Here is a 22,860-nt window from a genome sequence, read left to right on the forward strand (position 1 = left end):
GTGGACATAGATGGCTTTTTTCACTCCTCTTTCAAACCATCTGTCCTCTCTGTCCAAAATGTGAACATTGGCATCCTCGAAAGAGTGTCCTTTATCCTTAAGATGCCGATGGACTGCTGAGTCTTGTCCTGTGGAGGTGGCTCTTCTGTGTTGTGCCATGCGCTTGTGAAGTGGCTATTTGGTCTCTCCAATGTAGAGGTCTGAGCATTCCTCGCTGCACTGTACAGCATACACCACATTGTTATGTCTGTATTTTGGCGTTTTGTCTTTCGGGTGAACCAGTTTTTGTCTGAGCGTGTTGCTGGGTCTGAAATACACTGGGATGTCGTGCTTGGAGAAAACTCTCCTGAGTTTTTCTGATACACCAGCTACATAGGGGATGACAATGTTGTTGCGTCTGTCTTTCTTATCCTCCCTCGCTGGTGTCTGATCTTCTTTTCTGTGCCTCTTTGCTGACTTTAAGAACGCCCATTTAGGATAGCCGTACGTTTTGAGTGCTTCCTTTACATGTGTGTGTTCCTTCTTTTTTCCTTCAGGCTTAGAGGGAACATGTTCTGCCCGGTGGTGTAGGGTCCTAATTACTCCAAGTTTGTGTTCCAGAGGGTGATGGGAGTCTACAGGAGGTACTGGTCCGTGTGTGTGGGCTTCCGGTAAACTTCGATGTTGAAGTTTGCCTTTCCTGGACTGCGCTGTGCACATTGAAGAGAACGGCAACCTCAACATCGAAGTTTACCGGAAGCCCACACACACGGATGTGGTGTATGCTGTACAGTGCAGCGAGGAATGCCCAGACCTCTACATTGGAGAGACCAAACAGCCACTTCATAAGCGCATGGCACAACACAGAAGAGCCACCTCCACAGGACAAGACTCAGCAGTCCATCTGCATCTTAAGGATAAAGGACACTCTTTCGAGGATGCCAATGTTCACATTTTGGACAGAGAGGACAGATGGTTTGAAAGAGGAGTGAAAGAAGCCATCTATGTCCACTGTGAGCGACCATCTTTGAACAGAGGCGGTGGTTTACGACACCAACTCTCTGCCTTCTATAATCCAGTTTTGAGATCCCTTCCCAGACGCCTTAACGCCCACTCACATCCTGGGCCATCTGATCTCAGGAATTTGCATGATAAGGTGGGGCCAGGTTTCACAATGAACTCACCCGAAACTCTGGCTGATTGGGACCCACACCCAGTTTCACACCTTGTCTCAGGCGATTAGAGGATCATCAGGGGTCCTTTTGTCCCCCTGTGGGGGGATACTCCCACTAGGTTTATATCTGGGACTCTCCACCATTTGAGCTTAGAACTGAAGAAGCTTCTCGGATGAGAGGTGAAACGTCTTCAAGTAACTTAAAGAAGTCCAGACGCTTTTCTTTGCAAGCTCCTTTGAGTGCAATCTTATCCATCATGTCTGAGATTTTGGATAGAAAATCATCTGTCAGTTTGTTTACTGAATGTGTGTTGGTGGATGTTGGTGATTTAAATAAGGTAGAAGTGTACATCAGTTTAAAATTTTCAGCTGAGTTTTCTCAGCTACACTTGCTACACTTGCTTGAGATTCATTTTGGAATCAGAATCATATTTTCTCCAACCCATAGAACGTGGAAAACAGCAGGGAAATTAGCAAGGGCTTTGTTTAGGCTTGTGTTAATATTTATTTGGAAACTTATCACACAGCACCAGTGTTGGGGAGTAACGGAATATATGTACCACCGTTACGTATTTAAAATACAAAATATGAGTAACTGTATTCTGTTACAGTTACCGTTTAAAAAGGTGGAATTTAGAATACAGTTACTTTGTTGAAATAAATGGATTACACGGCGGTACTTTCCTGTTTCATATTGTGGTGGGTCAGGACTGTTTGGGTTTCGTGTGACAGCTACGTTCTGTTGTTCCAGGCGGCAGCGTTACGGTTGCCATGGTTACAGGGTGACGCTCTCTCTCTCTCTCTGTTACTGTGTGTTTCCTGGGTGAGAGAGTGCCTTTTTGTTGTTGTTGTGCTAAGCTAACAGGCAGAATGCTACAAGCATAGCTCTAAAGAATGTAGCCTCATGGGCAGTGTAGTTCGTGCTGCTGGGAGAATGGACTGCCATACACGTTATGTGTATACAAATGTGTCTGTGAGCGCGAGGAGGGAGAAAAAGGCGAGTGGAAAAGTATGAGTTGTCATTGAGCAAAAACGGGAGCTGGAAGCATGTAAATATAATAACCACCTCAGCCAAGAAGAGTGCCTGACGAGCCCAGTTGTAAGTAAGCTATTAAGACTCGACTGTACACCGTGTTCGCGTTTTCCTCCGAAACAATAAGTTCAGTTGGAGCAGCCTTTCAACGCCTCTCTTTGTCTCTCGCAAGAAAAGTTGACCTAGACAACAAAGTAAAGCTAGTTTTTGGCTACGAGCCCGACACGGAACCCGCCATATTAGTCAGAGGTCCCGTTCAGAGCCGCGGACCTTCAGTAACAGTAATAAATCACAGCAATAGTACATTCACGTAGTTGTAAAAAGCATGATAATATATTAAGTAATCCAAAGTATTCAGAATACGTTACTCTCATTGAGTAACGTAACGGAATACGTTACAGAATACATTTTGGGGCATGTATTCTGTAATCTGTAATGGAATACGTTTTAAAAGTAACCTTCCCAACACTGCACAGCACTGAGAGGAAGGTCGTGTGATATGCTAAATATTAAATATATTGTCATACCTATAAGTGTCTTGGTCCTGAGTCTGGTGACCGAGTGTTTATGTTTCTGTTGTTGATATTCTTTGATTCAGTTAGTTTGTGGTGATTCTTTGTTTTTGTCTCCGCATCTCCCCTGTGTATATATATATATATATATATATATATACATATATATGAGATGTAGATATATATATATATCTACATCTCCATAGGGGTCGGCACACAATGCACCCGACCCCTATGGCGCCTCCTGCGGGTGGTGGGCCTGCGGGAGGATGGGCCCATGTCTCCTCTTCGGGCTGTGCCCAGCCGGGCCCCATGGACTAAGGCCCGGCCACCAGACGCTCGCCCTCGGGCACCCTCCCCGGGCCTGGCTCCAGGGCGGGGCCCCAGTAACCCTATCCCGGGCAGGGTAAACTGTTCCCTCGATATCCTTTTCATAAGGGTCTTCTGAATCGCTCTTTGTCTGGTCCCTCACCCAGGACTAATTTGCCATGGGAGACCCTACCAGGGGGCAAAAGCCCCCAGACAACATAGCCCCTGGGATCCCTGGGACACACAAACCCCTCCACCACGATAAGGCCGCGACCCGGCCTTGGATAAAGCGGATGAAGATGGATGGATGGATGGATAATAATAATAATGATAATAACTGTTAAATATAACTTGATTTACATTCTTTAGGGAATGTTTAAGGATTTTGTTTACTTGATTAGACAGGCTAATTGCATTTTTAGTTTGTTTTTTTCCTTTCCCTTTCTTTTCTTTTCTTTGTTTTTTTAAGGTCAGTGTTGCCCTGTTAGTACAGAATACTCTTTATTCCTCTGGGTACTGGAAATACACAAATAAAGTGTTCTGTGTTCCTACCTTTTATGTGTCTTTTTTTCCCCCAAATATCAGCCTGTAAGAGTTTAAATAAAAACATTTCTCTGTTTGACAGTTAAAAATGTATAACAGGTATTTTATTTAATAAAAGAATCACAATTCATGTTTATTAACAGATAAATTAGTACATCATACCATGATATGTAACATATAGTGTGACATTTTTTTTACTGTGACAAGTATGGTTTGTCATGAAAGAAAAGTATATAGTACATTTTCTAATGAACACAACCAAATTTACTAATAACTGAAGCATCTGGCATGCATATTCAGAAGATCATTCTATATATTCAAGTTTCATTCAATATGATTTATTCATATTGAAAAAAAAATGGCACAAAAAATTTTGTATATACATATACACACACACACACACACATATATACACACACACGGCAGCAGTGATCAGCAGTGATGCTTGGCTACAAGTTGAACAGCCACAAGGAGGCTAGACCCCCTATGCTAAGCAAGCCTACCGCAAACATGAGCGAGACAGATAAATATGAAGGCATGCCAAGAAGGCATCGGTGGGCAAGAGACGAAAGCCTGAAAGATAGAATCATGGCCAAGCTTGAAACCTGGACCCCCCGTAGCCGGTTACCAAGATTACGTGAAGTACCCTCAGAAGGTCTGCTAGATGATGTTAATGCAGCACTAGGGACGATACCTACAGCCACGGTTACCGACACTAACAAGCTGATCTACAATACGGCAGCAGTGATCAATGAGATGCTTGGCTACAAGTTGAACAGCCACAAGGGGCAGTACCCTCCGTGGAGAAGGAGGCTAGAGGCTAAGATCAAGGTAGCACGGAGGGAGGTTAGCCAACTATCAGAGTTGCAGAAAGGCGCAATGAGGAAGGTGCCTAAGAAGTACAGGAAGCTGTACATACCTGAGGCCTTGGAAACTGCCAAGCAACGACTCACAGCCTTGGCCAGCCGCTTGAAGAGGTACACCAGAGAGATAGAAGGCAAGAGAATAAACCAGCTGTTTTCCACGGAACCAGCCAAGGTGTACTCTCAGTGGCAGGGGAACAATATGAGAACAGCACCACCAAGGCTGGAGGCAGAGCAATACTGGAAGAGCATATGAGAGAAGGACGCAACCCATAACGACAATGCTCAGTGGCTAGTGGATCTGAGGGCAGACCACGGCAACCTCCCCGAACAGGGTCCAGTAACCATCACAGTGGCAGATACCCAAGAAAGGGTCTCCAGTATGAAGAGTTGGACAGCACCAGGCCCTGACATGGTTCACGCCTACTGGCTGAAGAAGCTGACTGCACTCCACGAGCGCCTGGCAGCACAAATGAACCAGCTGCTAGTTGACGAGAGACACCCAGAATGGCTAACCGAAGGCCGGACAGTCCTGATCCTCAAGGACCCCCAGAAGGGACCGGTCCCCTCCAACCACCGACCAATAACCTGCCTCAGCACCACGTGGAAGCTCCTGTCAGGCATCATAGCGGCTAAGATGAACAGGCACGTGGGTCAATACATGAGCGGGGCACAGAAAGGGATGGGCAAGAATACCAGAGGCGCAAAACACCAGCTACTGGCAGACCAAGCAGTCAGCCGAGACTGCAGGACCAGACTGACCAACCTGTGCACTGCCTGGATTGATTACAAGAAGGCCTATGACTCAATGCCCCACACCTGGATCCTGGAATGCCTAGAACTATATAAGATCAACAGGACCCTGAGAGCCTTCATCAGGAACTCAATGGGGATGTGGCGGACAACACTGGAGGCCAACCTCAAGCCCATAGCACAAGTCACCATCAAGTGCGGGATCTACCAAGGAGATGCTCTGTCCCCACTGCTGTTCTGCATAGGCCTGAACCCCCTCAGTGAGATAATTGACAAGACTGGCTACGGATACCGACTACGGAATGGAGCAGTTGTCAGCCACCTCCTGTACATGGATGACATCAAGCTGTATGCCAAGAGTGAATGAGACATCGATTCATTGATCCACACCACCAGGATATACAGCAATGACATTGGAATGTCGTTCGGGCTGGAGAAGTGCAGTTGGATGGTAACAAAGAGAGGGAAGGTAGTCAGAACTGAGGGGATCAAACTACCAGAAGGCAACATTGCAGACATAGAGGACAGTTACAAGTACCTGGAGATCCCATAGGCGAATGGGAACCATGACGAGGCCGCTAGGAAAGCTGCAACCACCAAGTACCTGCAGAGGGTCAGGCAAGTCCTGAGGAGTGAGCTGAATGGTAAGAACAAGATCTGGGCTATCAACACCTATGCCCTGCCTGTGATCAGGTAGCTGGGGTAATAGGCTGGCCAAAGGAGGAGATAGAAGCCACTGACATCAAGACAAGATAGTTCCTTACCATGCATGGAGGGTTTCACCCCAAGTCCAGCACTCTGAGGCTGTACGCTAAGCGGAAGGAAGGGCGCCGGGGACTGGTGAGTGTCAGCACCACAGTCCAGGATGAGACAAGGAACATCCACGAATACATCATGAAGATGGCCCCAACTGACAGTGTGCTCAGTGAATACCTCAGGCAGCAGAAACCCAAGAAAGTGGAGGAAGGCAAGGAACCATCATGGAAGGACAGGCCCCTGCACGGTATGTACCACCGGCAGATAGAGAAGGTGGCTGATATCCAGAAATCCTGGACAAAGCTGGACTGAAAGACAGCACGGAAGCACTAATCATGGCAGCACAGGAACAAGCACTAAGCACAAGATCCATTGAGGCTGGGGTCTATCACACCAGGCAAGACCCCAGGTGCAGGCTGTGTAAAGATGCTCCAGAGACAATCCAGCACATAATAGCAGGGTGTAAGATGCTAGCAGGCAAGGCATACATGGAACGCCCACAGGACTTCCAGATACAGACGGACAAAATGGTGGTGGCTAAACAACCGGACATAGTGGTGGTAGACAAACATGAGAAGACGGCCGTAGTGATCGATGTAGCGTTTCCGAATGACAGCAACATCAGGAAGGAGGAGCACGAGAAGTTCGAGAAATACCAAGGGCTCAGAGAAGAGCTCGAGAAGATGTGGAGGGTGAAGGTGATGGTGGTCCCAGTGGTAATCAGAGCACTAGGTGCAGTGACTCCCAAGCTAGGTGAGTGGCTCCAGCAGATCCCAGGAACAACAGTGGAGATCTCTGTCCAGAAGAGCGCAGTCCCGGAAACAGCTAAGATACTGCGCAGGAACCTCAAGCTCCCAGGCCTCTGGTAGAGGACCCGAGCTTGAAGGATTGACTGCCCACAGGGGCGAGTGGGGAATTGTTATTTTTTTTAATATGTGTGTGTGTTTATATATATACATATATATATACACACATATATATAACTGTAGCAAGTGTATATATATATGTATATATATATATATATATATATATATATATGTGTGTGTGTGTGTGTGTGTGTGTGTGTGTGTGTATACTGTAGCAAGTGTATATATATATATATATGTATGTATATATAACAAAAAACTATATATTTATATAAAACAAAAAACAGTAACTAACTGAAAAAAAAATCTCAATCCATTTTCATTTATAAAATAAATGATCTCTCAATTTGGAACGAATCTGCTGTTGAACTTAAAATGCCTCAACAGTGACATCTGCTGATATCAGGGGGGCAGGATCTCTTCTTTCAACTGAATACACTTGCCTTTTTTTATTCATTCATTCCCTCTTAATGAGCACGGCAGTTCAAATCATGGACAAAGGGAGAATGTCCTTCCTTGCTGATCAACAACCACAACAAAAAACTGACATCAAATATGTTTAAACACATGACTAAATGTGACATTTTATCTGTTCCTTTTCAGAAGACATTTTCTTTATTAGTCCCAACACTTAGCTCAGTTTTTTTTTTATTGCTTTATTACTTTGTATAGTATGGATGGCTTTAAGGGAGGTTTTTATCGGTAGGAAAACTTGTAAAAATACAGTTAAAAGTCAAAATTTCTGCTTGTTTGTTGTGAGCAGCAGCTCAACCAAGAATTATAAATGGCTTCTCATGCACATTCAGGCCTCATTTAGACACTCTTTGCTACAGGCAGACATTTCTGCATTTCTGCCATTCAAAAACACTTTGTTTATAGTGTTATATGAAAGCCTTATTTTTATGCATTTGTTACTACTAAGGAGAACACATATGAGGTTTAAGGCCTAGACAATTTTTTATATATTTTTTTGTCTTGCACAATGGAAAATGTCTGAAAATAAAAGTGGGTATCCCTTTATCCAGCTCTTAATTTTATAAATTCTCCAACATGATGGAAATGCAGCCAGATGCTGCTCATTTTATGTTTTTGCTTGTTTTTGCTCCACAAGCTTGCACTTGGCTCTCTGTGTACCTGGCCTGTACTACTACACTTGTCTTCAGATCATCTGCCATCCTTCCTTCTTTTACATAATGGTATGATCCAAGTCTGTCTGTACATGCGATTGCTCGCATGATGTGCCAATCAAAATAGAGTCCCGCCCCTGTCTGCATGAATTCTCAGCAGGGCTGAAGATTTGGCTTCCACATACTGAGGGGCCATTAATTACTGACATAGGAAATTATCGCACGGCCCGGATATAAATGTATAGTGGGCCGTATGTTTGAGACCCCTGCAATATACAGTTTATTAATTAATGGAATAAATAGCTAGGGTATTTATATTATTGTGTTGTGTGACTTCAGGCTTCAGAGAAGTTGGCTTTCCTCTCATATGCACAGTCCTATACAGTGGGGCAAAAAAGTATTTAGTCAGCCACCGATACAATAGGCAAGCAGCTTGGTGTGAAAAAATCAACTGTGGGAGCAATCATCAGAAAATGGAAGACATACAAGACCACTGATAATCTCCCTCGATCTGGGGCTCCACGCAAGATCTCATCCCGTGGGGTCAAAATGATCATGAGAACGGTGAGCAAAGATCCCAGAACCACACGGGGGGACCTGGTGAATGACCTGCAGAGAGCTGGGACCAAAGTAACAAAGGTCACCATCAGTAACACACTACAACGGCAGGGAATCAAATCCCGCAGTGCCAGACGTGTTCCGCTGCTGAAGCCAGTGCATGTCCAGGCCCGTCTGAAGTTTGCCAGAGAGCACATGGATGATACAGCAGAGGATTGGGAGAATGTCATGTGGTCAGATGAAACCAAAGTAGAACTTTTTGGTATAAACTCAACTCGTCGTGTTTGGAGGAAGAAGAATACTGAGTTGCATCCCAAGAACACCATACCTACTGTGAAGCATGGGGGTGGAAACATCATGCTATGGGGCTGTTTTTCTGCCAAGGGGACAGGACGACTGATCCGTGTTAAGGACAGAATGAATGGGGCCATGTATCGTGAGATTTTGAGCCAAAACCTCCTTCCATCAGTGAGAACTTTGAAGATGAAACGAGGCTGGGTCTTCCAACATGACAATGATCCAAAACACACCGCCCGGGCAACAAAGGAGTGGCTCCGTAAGAAGCATTTGAAAGTCCTGGAGTGGCCTAGCCAGTCTCCAGACCTCAACCCCATAGAAAATCTGTGGCGGGAGTTGAAAGTCCGTGTTGCTCGGCGACAGCCCCAAAACATCACTGCTCTCGAGAAGATCTGCATGGAGGAATGGGCCAAAATACCAGCTACTGTGTGTGCAAACCTGGTAAAGACCTATAGTAAACGTTTGACCTCTGTTATTGCCAACAAAGGTTATGTTACACAGTATTGAGTTGTATTTTTGTTATTGACCAAATACTTATTTTCCACCCTGATTTACGAATAAATTCTTTACAAATCCTACCATGTGGATTCATGGATTTTTTTTTTTTTTCACATTCTGTCTCTCACAGTTGAAGTGTACCTCTGGTGCAAATTACTGACCTCTGTCATCATTTTAGGTGGGGGAACTTGCACAATCAGTGGCTGACTAAATACTTTCTTGCCCCACTGTATCTCCCTCTGGGTTATTTAAAGGGCCCATTCATCCAAATTAACAGAGCGCCCATATCTTTCATGTTACCTAAAGCTTTCTTCAGTCGTGTTGCACCGCTATTATTGTTTTATCATTAACTATTTTCATGCAGTTGAGTTGAAACCATGTCATTATTAGGTAATGTTTGCTGCAGGCAGTCCAAAAAGGACATTCAGGTAAAATGCTTCTCTAGTAGTTCTGCTATACCTGCTGCTTGAAGTTGCTGTAAGAATTCTTCTAATGCTAATAATAGAGAGTAGAGCGTCGGCCACAGCGATCCCTCCCACTGCAGTGGCAAATTCATTCAAAACAGAAGCATTAGAAATGCCGATCAGCTCACCAGCACAGAGCAGAAGCCTTTCAGCATTTTGCTGTTGTCTAGCTCAATCGTATCACTTTGACGGAGTCTATTCAGAGGTATTCATGCATCTGCCTTCAGGCTACAATGGCAGCCACTTTATAAACTGTCAGGCTGCTTGCCTCAAGCTTTCGGTTCATATTGTTTCCTTTCTTTAATAGACTTGGAGGAGTTCATCAACTCCTTCAGTGGCAAATGCAGGCACAGAATAGCAGGCTGGCCTCCTTGTCCATTTCAACCCAGGTTAATTTTTTTTTTCTTCTCATCCTGTTAGCGGCCCACAACATACATAAAAGTTGTTTCTACACACTTGCTCATGCCTGCACACAGCAAACACAAAACATTTCGCAGTCTGGGCGAAAGCAAATTCTTCAAATCAAGATATTTTTTAAAATTAAAAGACATAAATATAGGCACACAGACAAGGAAGATTAATTATATTAAAATGTCATTTTCATCAAACTCCTGTTTTGATGTAAATGTGAATATTTTGTTATGCCATCCACAGTAATAGCAGCTGAAATATGAAATTACAGCAAAATTTTGGACCGGTTTGCATGACTTTTTTTTTGATGTGCTGTAATTAGAGTTAAACACAATCAGAGAATAAATCACTACTACTGCTGAGGCTGTTCTCGTGGGTCAGGTTGTAGTAAAACCTACTAAGAATCGCATGCTGTGTTAATCAATACCTTTAGACTTCTCTCAGAACAAAGTGAAAAAAGATTTTTGTGCAAAGAGCTGCAGCAGATCCATTCACCAATCCAAGGTTACTAGCGTGTCAGAGTGTGGTCCCTCATGAAGCCACAGTGTGAACAATGCTGTTTCCACCATGACCAAAGACTGTGCTAAAGATTTGGCTCGATTATTTTTATTGCAGTGATAGAGAAATGGCTGATAATCCACTTTCATTCCTATAAACAGAGTGAACATTTTCTCACCCACCAACCAAAAACACTGTTGGGCCTTTATACCCAAGTAATCTCTGTTTATTTAAGGTTGTTTTTTTAGCCAATAACTATGAATAGATGGTGTTTACTAAATGAGATTTACTTCATGAACTTATGGAGAAACCCACAGAAAAGCCACTCACCCCCAGAGAAATTAAACTTGCTAAATAATTCTTAGATGATTTCCTAATCACCCAATACAGATAATCACTTTCACACACTCTCTGCTCGTTTTTGTTTGTTTTATGTTTGTCATAAAATTTAACATTTGAAACAAAAATTAAACAGGCAGTGGGACATTAAAAGATTTCAAACCCTCTTTTCAGTATTATACTATGATCTTGTTCTTTGGATCCTCCTTTAATGCAAATCTTTTCTTTTCATGCTTAATTTCATTCATATTAATTAGGCGCAGGCCCCAACACTCACATTTAAGATAATATCTGAGGAGTCTGGGTTTTTGGAATTTTATCCTAGTTTTCCTGGGACCTTAACAATATCGAATTCCATGAATAATACAGCAACAGGATGATTGGTTTACATGTTTATATTTTTATACTGAAAAATAATAGTTAAAATTTTTACTTTGCAATAAAGCAAGAGAACTATGGCCTTGTTATTTCTTTAAATCCAGATATCTGCTTTGATATATTTTTTTTTTTGTTGTTGTTGTTGTTGAATTGTAAACATTATTCCCCCTAAATCTCAGGGGCATCTTGTTTTTAAAGACTCACAAGCTATATGGCGTTGCTGTATTATAAAGGAAGTGATATTGCAAATCAACATGTAATCTACATTAAAACTTATCCAAGCTTAATTTTTAAGCTATTTTAATTTCAAAATAAATTCAGTGGTGCTGCAGATGGAAGAATAACCTAAAAGGCATTACAAAGCTGCTGCAGAGTATTTCTGGTCCGACTGATTTTGGCAGGGAGCGGTGTCTTTAAAGACAGCAGAGTTTAATCCTACAGCTAGCTGTGAGAGAAGCAAGGTGTAGAAAGAACATTCTCTGAATGGTCTGTTAGCATACAGCGGAAAGTTTTCCCGTGCAGCCAAATGAACCGGATTAAAGTAGATATTTCCCTTCTACACCCTGACACAGGCAGCTAACAAACCAATCAAGCACATGATATCAAATGAAGTTCTTAAACCTTGAAAAGGTGAGTGAAATCTTCAAATCTAAAAAGGCTTTTTAAGGTTTCCAAAAATGTATCTTGGCATTTAGTGTTTTCCGGCTATGAGGTATTCCACTCATTTAAAAATACATGTAAAACGTTGATCAATATAATTCATAGAATAATGACACGAGCGATACAAATTCAGAATTAGACTAGAACTATACAGCCGAGGTATAATATTTCTTTAAGGTTTCAGACTGACCAAAGTGTTAACATTGCATTATTTTGTTATAATATTGTTTGTGCAAATATTATATTGCTCTCTTTGCATTTGCACTGTGTATATCCTTTACAAATGGGTTGTTAATGGGATGCCATAGGCTTCTGACTGCCCTCATCCCAGTTTTGCCTGCTTACTCTTTGTGGACCATTCCTCTTTTGTTGGCTGATCAGCTTCCTATTGGGTTGCCAGACAAGATCCTTGGCATTTGTCGGCAAATGAAAGAAGGATTAAGGGATGGCTACTAAACACTCCACGGCTAAGAAGTGGGCTGCTATTCTCCTATTCAAAGCCCTCTCCCAGTTCAGCAGCTCCCCTTTATATATATTTGTTTTCTCAAAGACAACATTGAGAAGTCCCCAGTTCTGCAGAAATAAAGGAAAGTCAAGCCGGCAAACATGCTTATAGTTGTTGAAAAGGAAAAGAAATCATACAATTAGCTGCACTCTAAGTACCAACAATTACAATCAAGTGTGATGTTTTCTTGGTGTAAACCTTTAAGATGTTTCATATGTTGAAAGTATTAAATTAATTTATCAACTACCTAACTTGGTGGTAACTGAAATGTCTGAAAGAAATCAGTCTCTGTTTGATGAGACTACAGAAATGGAACCAATACTCATAAATGGGAATAAGAAAATATTAGCAGATCAACTGGTGTAAAAATAGGTATTCTTCTCTGATGTTCTGTAGAACCTGTGGATCCTTCTGCTGGTCACTGAATTTGATTCATCCACATTATCATTGTCATCAGCAGTAATTCAGTATTATCATTCATCATCAAAGCAAGCTGCGACAAACAAAATTAATTTCTGGGCACATGATACATCTGAACGTCTGTTATACAGAGCATTAGACTGATTATATGCAACATAACAAATTATGTGGAAAATATTCTTGTTAAATATCTCGGTGCCTATTTTTAAGGCATATTTGAACAACCAATACAATGCTCCAAAACACATGTGAATCACTCCACAAATAGTCTTCACTTTTATTGCAAATTGCAGTCTTCTTTTCACATGTAATCCTTAAATTGGATGTGAAAAATAAAACTCAGAAAATTCCTCCACATACGTAAATGAAAACATGATCACTAAAACAACTGAGAAGTCTGAAACTTTTACTGATTTACTGCTGAAAATTTTGCTTAAAGTAGATGTTATCAAAAACTGGAAATGCAAACTTGTTTAGTTATTTCTTCTGTTATCAACTGTTAAAAAACCTCTAACGGCCACTAATGAAATCTCTGCTCTCCCTGGGGCAACAACTTATATTTAGCATTGTTCATCCTTGACAACAAGCCCTGAACCTGCTTTAATCTGAAACCTTACTGTCACACATTTCTACATTAACTGACTCACTTTCTGATGTCTGTCTTTTATATGATTTAAATATTTCAGTTTTGATCTTTTCACACAGTAAGGCTATTCGAATAAAACATTCCCATGTTGCTTTCTGATTTTTCCTCTTTGCTGTGTGTCTTGTGTTACTGTGCTTTATCCTGTTCCTCTGTGCGTCTGCAATGACCCAGTTTCCCCACAGGGATCTAATGCTGTCCCTGCCCACCTCCACAACCTCATCCAACTATGATTCCCTTCATTTCACATGGTGAGAGAGAGGGAGACAACTGTAATTTTAAAATGTATGTTAAATATTTATCTCTGGTTTTAAGGAAAGCAGCTATTAATTCAAGATGTGAAAACTTGATGTCATTTGTTTCCAAATAACCACAATGATTTCACTCAGACATCCCAGGAAGAGAGGCCGTCCCTCTAAACAGAGGGCTGGACAGATCCTCTCTCATATAGAAAATGGGCTTTAATTATTATACAGGCAAGCCTGAAGGCAGTGTTGGCTTCAGCTAATGTGATGAACCCTCATTGTGGCAGTGTCACTACAAATGCTACAAATAATGAAAAGCAACAGAGGATCAAAGCCTCTAAGCTCCTCACTTTGCACCAGCAGCTTCATACCTTCCTCACCTACTTTTTCCTCTGCTGTTAAAGTCTGAAACAGAGCAGAGGAAGCGTGCCCTCAGGTCTCCCTCAGGCCAGCATACCACCACAGCTTCAACAGTCAGCATTACAGTGGAACCAGCTTCTGTGAACATATGTGCCTTTTTTATACTTATAACTCATTTGTAAGGGAGTAAAATTTCCCTGTTATGACGCAAAACAACCTCTGCATCCATAATCACAGACTACTAGCATGTCTATATGTTGATTCTTTTCAAAGCTTTAGGGACAGTGTTAGCTGATTCCTAAGTCTGTGCATTCTTTTGTCCTTCAGAGGAATGATTTGCTATAAAATCAGTGCATCCTAGGAATGTTTAGTCGAGGGCTACGTGATGATGTTTATAACATCATGGTCTCACATCACTGATTTTTTACATTTTCACTAGTGATTAATTTATTTTATCACTCGCTATAAAAATTAAGACTTTTGGTTATATTGGATTTTTATATCACTTCTTATATCAGTACAATAAAGTGTTAATGTAACATACTATATTAAAATACATTTTATATTCATATGCCGTGAACAAAATTTCATCAAGGATCTTACAAAATTTTATTTACAGTACATCATTATAAACTATACATCTGATCGGTGGTAATGCTTTGATGTAATCTAGATCATTACGTAAGACAACAAATATTATCTCCACAAAGATTTGGAATCAGTGTGATGGGATTTATTTCTGATGTTTGGAAACCTTTAGTTTTATATTTAAAATTCAATACACTTTTTATATGTTCATTGTAATATTTACAATTCTTTGTTTAATTAAAATGAAATAAATTACATGTGCACTCTGCACAGCAAAATCTCCAGTGTTGAATTAACACTAGAGAGTGTATATATGGGTCTACACCTCTGAGTGTTAAATACAACACTGTTGAGTGTTAAATTAACACTTTTGACAGTGTTATATGTTTAAAAGTAACCTAGTCAGTTTTGAAGATTAACAAAGTCTAACACTGAGCAGTGCTGATTTTCTAACACTGGAAAATAACTCAAAATGTTAGAAATATTCCAGTGTTAAAAAATCAGCACTGCTCAGTGTTAGACTTTGTTAATCTTCAAAACTGACTCGGTTACTTTTAAACATATAACACTGTCAAAAGTGTTAATTTAACACTCAACAGTGTTGTATTTAACACTCAGAGGTGTGGACCCATATAGACACTCTCCAGTGTTAATTTAACACTGGAGATTTTGCTGTGTGGGATGATGCCTTCAAAATGCTATATTTAAGCATGCCAACTATTACCACAGGTCAAAGACAGAAAAGCAGCAGATCCTCACACTGACGCAAATGCCAGCAGCATTTTTGAATTTTTACCCCACGAATGACTGTGACACATCACTGTCATGATGATTTTGACTCACTACTCATTACTGCTGATACACTTCCACTGACTTCCAATCCCCTTTACATTTTGTAACACAGTTGTTAAAAATGTGAATTTTGGTGCACAACAGCAGGGGAGAAAAGAGAGGTTAATCCCAGTTTAATACAGTGATGCACAGCCCAGGACCGTGGCTGTGATGATTGTGTTATCTGCAGACAGCATTTAAGTCTCCCTCAATTTCAACCCAGGTAAAATAGCTGGAGGAAAGTGAAGGTGGAGTAGAGTAAGTGTGAATGCCCGGGGAAATTGTTATTAATAGCTGCAACTTCCCACAGACCGTGCTCTCTGCAAAGAAGCTTCCCGTCACCTCCACTGGATTTGTTTGAAGTGCTTTCTCTATCCTCACTGTGTACCTTTTTTCTTTCAACCAGGCTGGACTCTAGAGGGTTTTTTTCTACATAATGCTTATTTATATCTTTAAGACACAGCATACGCACTAAATAGCTATAAACTGTAGAAAGACAGCCTGGACAGCTGTTTAACTGGATTCCAGTCACCTCCAAGAAGCATTTTCAGTGTTTTCTACAACGTGACAGTAATTTACAGAACCAAGGCCATTACTTTGAAGCTTTGATATGTACATTTAGCAAACGTAAACAATGATCCTAACTGAAGATTAACAGTAAGTTTGTCATATATCAGTTATATGTAAATGTCAGACTATCACGTGTTCGTGTGTGTGTGTTACTTTTAAAGGTTATTTCAAATTAGGCTTTCTCATTTTATGGCGTTTTTAGCTTGCTGTAATCAGTGCTCACATATCATGTAAATAAAAAAATCATCTCATATAATTGATCAAATAAAACTGGTAAACAGTACCCTTCAATGAGTTTGTCTTAATCACTACTGCCTCTTCCATTCAACCTAAAATTCCCTCTGACTCCTGCTGAAATATGTACAGCACACCACCAAAAGTAAACATTAAAATTAAAATAATTATATATATATATTTTAAAAAATACTATCTAAACAAGGGGAGCGGAAAGCTTACAATCTCATGAATTTATGCTGCAGGCTTCACACCATGAAGTGAGCCACTGAGAGATGAAAGTGAAAAGAAATAAAAGGCTCAATTTAATCTGCTTTAAGGCCCTTCAACAGCATGTGCCTGGGACTGTGAGAGTGAGGGCTGATAGGGGATAAATATATTTCTTACCATGCCTTCCAGCTATTACACCCCTCTCCAACACAGACGCCTATTCAACAGAGGCAGGTTTCATTACCAGCTGTAATAGGCTAAGTCTTCAAATTATGAAATGCCAAGCTCGGATGACACAGAGACACTAGCTGGGCTGATCTTTTGAAGAATGTGGAAAGGGGGAGACTTGATAGCTGTTTGAAAAAAAAAAATCACCAGTGAAACCAGTGGTCAGAAAGCACTGGGCCCGCTGCAGGCCTCAAGTTTAAAGAACAGACGGCCGTCCACACGCTACATTCAAACATGCTGCATCGACGTCACTTTAATAAAAATGAACTAAACAAAAGCTTCCAACCGCCATGTATACGTGTCTATATGAAAGAAATATGAAGAGGGGATATTTAACACCTTCCATTAAAATCGTACTATAACGATATATTTACTATGCCTTTTCATTTTAAAAGTTGTGAATTTAATACATGCATATATGTAATTGTGCCATTTTTGGCTAGGTTCATGTATTTATTTAGCGTTTGTTTGTTTGTAGGCTAAATGTCATTTCAGAGGAAAATTCTGCTTGAAATTGGTATCCACACACGGAGCTGACGGCCTGGCTCCTGTCGCCTGTGATCGGTATGGACATTTGTCACCGTTTAGCGTGACGGGAGCCCGCGCCAGCGCTCACCATGAATATTTAAGCGGCTCCAGGCGGGAGAAGTCATGGGGCAAAACGCCCGTTTAGACCTGATTAGCAGACAGTTAGCCGCTAGTCCTCCCGGGGCCTACCTTTGTCCCCGAGGATGCCGTCGATGCTGTGTTTCGTTTTCTTTTCTCCGTCCTCTTCCTTTTTATCGCACTCATCCTCATCTTCCTTTTTCCCAAAACGAGCGCGAAGTACACGGCTGATCGAACTCACTGCGAGCAGAAAGGCATCTTTAGCAATAACATAATAATAATAATAATAATAATAATAATAATAATAATAATAATAATAATAATAATAAGAAGAAGAAGAAGAAGAAGAAGAAGAAGAAGAAGAATGTTTTTATATTAAATTCACTGTTATTCTATTATTATATCATTATTATTTTATTATATTGTACTGTTATTATTTTTGTTATTACCATATTACCATTTACAACGATAGCAACAACAACAACAACAACAATAATAATAATATTAATAATAATAATAATATCTTTTTCGTGATAACTTCCTTGATTTGAAAGTCTGTTTTTATGTATTCTTCGCGGAGGGCAAAATTCAGAGAGTAAAACTGTGAATTAAACGCCGCTTACCAGAGGAGGCCTCACCTGAAGGGACTGTGCTTCTGTCACACACCCCGTCCTTCAGTAGCTTATCCCGGATCTCCCAGCTGAACATGCCAGGGTTGTCCCGCTTGTACTCTTCAATCCTTCTCTCTACATCCGGCGTGGCTACCTGCTGCAGGTTGCCGTGAGCCACACAGAAACAAGGAGAGTGAGCTGAGCCACAGGCTACAGGCCCCGAAATCTTTCGAGTGACTTTTTAGAAAGCAGGTGGAAATATAAACTATAACAAGGCTGTGGAAGCCTACAGATAATCTACAGATTACTAACTTATCATTTAGCCTAGTGGTATTGACAGACAATTATCCGTGTTGTCCTTTAGATCGTTTCTCTCACCCGGGGTTTGCTGCCACCTATGGCGCCGGGTCGGATGGACCCGGTCTCTTGGTAGCGACAGAGGATCTTGGACACGCAGCCGTGGGAGACACGAAGTTGGCGCGAAATGACGCAGGGCCGGATCCCGTGGTGGGCCATCTCGACTATCTTGTGTCGGATATGGTTGGGCAACGGTCGGCCGTTAATGAAGACCCCCCCTAGCTGGTTGACCCGTCCCTGGCCCAGAGGAGTAGATACTGTGGATGACACAAGGCCAGATTCGGTACAGAGCGGCTTTAAGCGCAGACTGTTGTCTGTTATTAAATAATCCAGTTTGATGACAGGCTATTTTTCTTATCAATCACACCTAATGCGAGCCCGGTGTTCTTTCAGCTATTCCCTGCCAGTATTCACTGACAGTACCACGTGTCAATTGTTTTCAAATCTCATTTGATCGCCATTAAGGGCTAACACTTCACAGTTCCACATGCCAAGCAGAGGAGGTGAAGAGCACCTGCTGCCACGTTTCACTGTTCGCCGTCACGCTGTCCAAATATTGGACTGATCCTCTGCTTCTGCCGGTGGGTGCCAATTTCCAGGCGCGCGGAACTTGAAGCAACCCAAGTGCTGTAGAGACTGTCTCTGTTTTCTCTGGAATTTCTAGTCGTTTTCAATTCGCTGACAAAGTGGTCACTGGATGATTAAGTGTGCTTGTGACCGGGGCCTTTAATATTTAGCATAAGAATAATACAACGGAAATTGTATTAGCATAAGAATAATGCAACGTGAGCTTTTTTGGGGGGGGGGGGTTGTGGGCGGGGGGGGGGGGGGGGGCACTTGCCTTTATTCATGCAATTGTGTTCAGTGCCAGTCCTTGCACACAAAGTTTACCCTGGAGTTGAGGCCTTAACTGTTAAGCACGCTGAAGGTCTTCTCACGTGCCTTTAATGTTTAATGCAGAATATTTGTTTGAATAATCTTCAAATTAGGCTCGCATTTTTTTTAGCCTCCGCAAAAAATCTACCGGAGTCTGAGAGGTTGTTCAGGGCTACTGTCAAGCTCCTACCTTCCAGAGGGAATCCAGTGCGGGGATAGTTCTGTCCGGGAGCCGGGCGCATCATTCGTGGTACCGTTCCTGGCAAAGACGACATTGTAGCATTAAAAACAACAGAAAAGAAAAGAAAAAAAGACAAGAGAAAAAAGAAAAAAGATGGACACGTTAGATGTCCGATTCAAGAGTTGATTTGTTGGTCACACGCGTTCTGAGGATAAAAAGTGGCAGTCAGATCCAGCGTGGAGTAAAAATCAAACAAACAAGCAAACAAACGAAAACGGCGGTTGGATGTTAAAATGTGAGCCCACAGCATTCAGGCACACGGGACTGCTGTGGAGCGGAGTCCTTAAAATGCTAATGTGCTCGCAGTATACAGTTGTTCTGTCTGACATCAGTTTATTTTCTCCCGGAGAAGTCCGGACCAGGCGGACTGGAGAATGGACGATTTTTCGCGAGAACCAATAGGTTCTTGGCGCTTTCTCTTATTTGAGGGGAAAAGGCTCCAACAAGTTTCAGCAGCCAATGAGAACGAAGAACGCACAAACGTACACACACACATACCAAACACACGATACACTCACACTGAAAATGCAGGCCTTAACACAGACTTAGCACATCCTCCACACCCGCACATCCGCCTGTACGTCACACTGGATGGACACAAAACACCAGCACCTGTCAAATACAGGCTACTGCAAGCCAGTGCAACTACTCTATAATGAACAGCTGCAGGCATTGACGTGTGCTGTGCTCACTCTTTCCTTTTATTTACAGCTGGGAAAAAAGAAGCTTAAAGCAGTTTGAGCCAAAAGCAGCAACACAAGCTAGTCCTCAAGGTTTGACACTTTTAGTCTTTAAGGTGAAAGTGTTTTCCATGTCTCATTTTCTGATCACGTCTTTCTAAAAGTTTGAAAAAAGAAATAAAATTGTGAAGCAGTGTCTGTCCTCTGAATGATGATAATAATAATTTTTAAAAAAAAACCCTGAAAAGCTTAAAAAAAGGAAATACAAAAAATTGTGTAAGATTCTAAGTGAAGCATTCACAAAAAGCTCAACAGGATTTATATTAATCAATTTTAATTCAGATCAAAAAATTATAAATGTGTTAAATTCAATACACCCAGTGCTGAATGTGAGGAGATAATGATAATCAATATTATATTATATTATTATATAATATATTATTATTCACTGAGTTGGAGATGCTCTGTATCTCACTGTACAGCTGTAAAGTGGCAATAAAGGCACTCTATTCTATTCTATTCTTTTCTATTTATTTACCCCTATTTATTTTGATGAAAAAATGACTACATATGGTTGTGTTTTTAATATATTCTTTATAATTAAAACTACATTTAAAAAAAAATTAGAATTAAAGTTTCAGTCCATACATAGATACATTCACACATAGAATTAATTGTCTAATTGATCAACTATATGATACAATAATAGGCGCAATTTTACGGGTGATCAGCTCTTATTGTTTGACCAAGCAGACAAATCAGAAAAGTCTATTGTTTCTTAGAGCCCTGAAAGTCTCTTGCAGACATCGTGTTCTACTGAATCTCCTGAGACAAATCCTGAGAGAAAACTTGTCTTTTGAGAGATAAATGGTATTTCGAGTAAAGTAGAACTGTTGCATTACATGAGCTGCATTCGTAGGGATGTACTGCAAGAATGTACTATATACAAGTACATATTTGAAATCGTCAAATCAGCAGCCGTTATTCAAACTAGAGCTGAGAATTCCACAGATAGTGTTTGTATAAAATTATTTATTTTAAATTAATAGGTGTGTCTTTTTTCAAATTTATTTGTCACACTTTGTGGATGTTATGATACCAAGCAAAGCCTGAAAATGCTACATAACATTAAAAACATCCTGAATGCAGAAGAGAAGGCTTCAAAGTGTTATAAGAAAAAGTGAAACATTTGCTGTGGATTCAAAGTATTCTACCCTGTGATATCAGTGAAACTGTTCAACAGCTTTTTTTGTGGGGAAGGAGCATTCCACAGTATATACAGATCTTTACTAAAGAAACATTATGAATTCTGGTTTAACTGTACATCCTTAGGATGTTTTCTGACACAGCTGAATTTAATTCAGTTCAGTGGTTCAGTTCATATAGCACCAAATCATAACAAAAGACACCTCAAGATGCTTTACACTGTAAGGTACACTGTAACTCTACAAAAATACACTAAAAACTATGTTATTGTAGAAAACCCCAAAAATCATATGACCCCCTTTGAGCAAGCACTTGGTGACAGTGGGAAGGAAAAACTCACTTTTAACAAGAAGAAACCTCCAGCAGAACCAGACTGAGAGAGGGGCAGCCATCAGAATAATCAGAATCAGAATATTTTATTAATCCCTAGGGAAAAGCCATCTTCTACAATCAGAAGAGATTAATACTAACTAAAGATTAAATGCAGAGTGGTTAAATGCAGAATGGTGTACACATAGTTAGTGGACAAAAAGGTGAGTTAAGAAGAAACACGCAAACTAGCAGGAGGGACTATGCGCTTACCTGCTGCTCTCTGGCAGGTAGCTCCATGCCCTCCTGGGTTTTAAATGCACCTTAGAACACACATGCATCAACACTACAATGAGCGGGTGGAGGGAGGTTTGGAGTCTTCTCTCACCCCCATTCTCTGCGGTCTGCTGGAGTGGGGGGGCTAGGAGGAGGAGTTGGCCGTCCGACTGCAGTCTGGAGTGTGGGGCCTCCCTGCTGCTGCGGAGTCGGGGCGGTCTGCCTCTCCCCACCGCAGGGAAAAGGGTAACACCACCTGGGTCTGGGTGCAGTTCCCCCCTCCAGGGACAAGGGTACCTAGACCCGGTTCGTAGAGTACGCTTGGGGAGTTTGATCGTGTGTACAGCGTCTCTTTATGTCTGTCTCCACGTTGGTTGAGTGTGGAGTAAGTGCATATGAGAGCATGAGGGTGGGAATGGATGTTTGTATATGTGTGTGCCTGTATGTCTGTGTCTATATGTCAGGTTGGGTATCAGACACCACCTCTCTGGGGACATCTCAGGCCCTCCAAGGTTTGGAGGCCTATCTCCCCCCACCACCACTTCCCCTGCCAGTGGCGGACTCCCTCAGACATCGGTGCGTTGGTGGTTCTTTGTGTCCGGGGATGGGCGTCCAGGTACACACCGGCTCACTCCTTGGCAGCCGCTTATCGGGGCCTGGAGCCTGGGGCTCGCTCGGGCCACTTCGGAGGTGGGGTGGCCCCAGCCTCTCGGCCTGGGGCTCGGTCACTCAGGCACAGTTGGCTGCCGGCAGAGCTCACGGGCGTCACAGCGCGGCTGCTGAGTGAGCCCTCATCTGGGACTGTCCTCAGCTCTTTCTGGAACAGTGGCGCGGCTGCCCCTCTGT

General features: G+C 41.8%; 1 protein-coding gene across 4 annotated transcripts in view; it reads right to left on the reverse strand.

Annotated features, from left to right (window-relative positions):
* Window positions 1-19,910, reverse strand: part of LOC101477160 (paired box protein Pax-7-like) — a 51,652-nt gene extending 31,742 nt beyond the window's left edge. The window contains exons 1-4 of one of the 4 annotated variants that reach the window (XM_076878067.1): window positions 19,493-19,910; window positions 18,448-18,683; window positions 18,097-18,223; window positions 17,570-17,698 (exon numbers count right to left, since the gene is read on the reverse strand). In XM_076878067.1, the coding sequence (XP_076734182.1) occupies window positions 17,570-17,698; window positions 18,097-18,223; window positions 18,448-18,683; window positions 19,493-19,577 (577 nt within the window). In that variant the 5' untranslated portion in view covers window positions 19,578-19,910. Of the gene's footprint in view, window positions 1-17,569; window positions 17,699-18,081; window positions 18,227-18,447; window positions 18,684-19,492 lie in introns of all 4 variants that reach the window. The other 3 variants (XM_076878065.1, XM_076878066.1, XM_076878064.1) reach the window with 3 other exon arrangements.
* Window positions 19,911-22,860: the final 2,950 nt, after the last annotated feature.

This window comes from Maylandia zebra, linkage group LG20, assembly GCF_041146795.1.
Source record: "Maylandia zebra isolate NMK-2024a linkage group LG20, Mzebra_GT3a, whole genome shotgun sequence".
Taxonomy (NCBI): domain Eukaryota; kingdom Metazoa; phylum Chordata; class Actinopteri; order Cichliformes; family Cichlidae; genus Maylandia; species Maylandia zebra.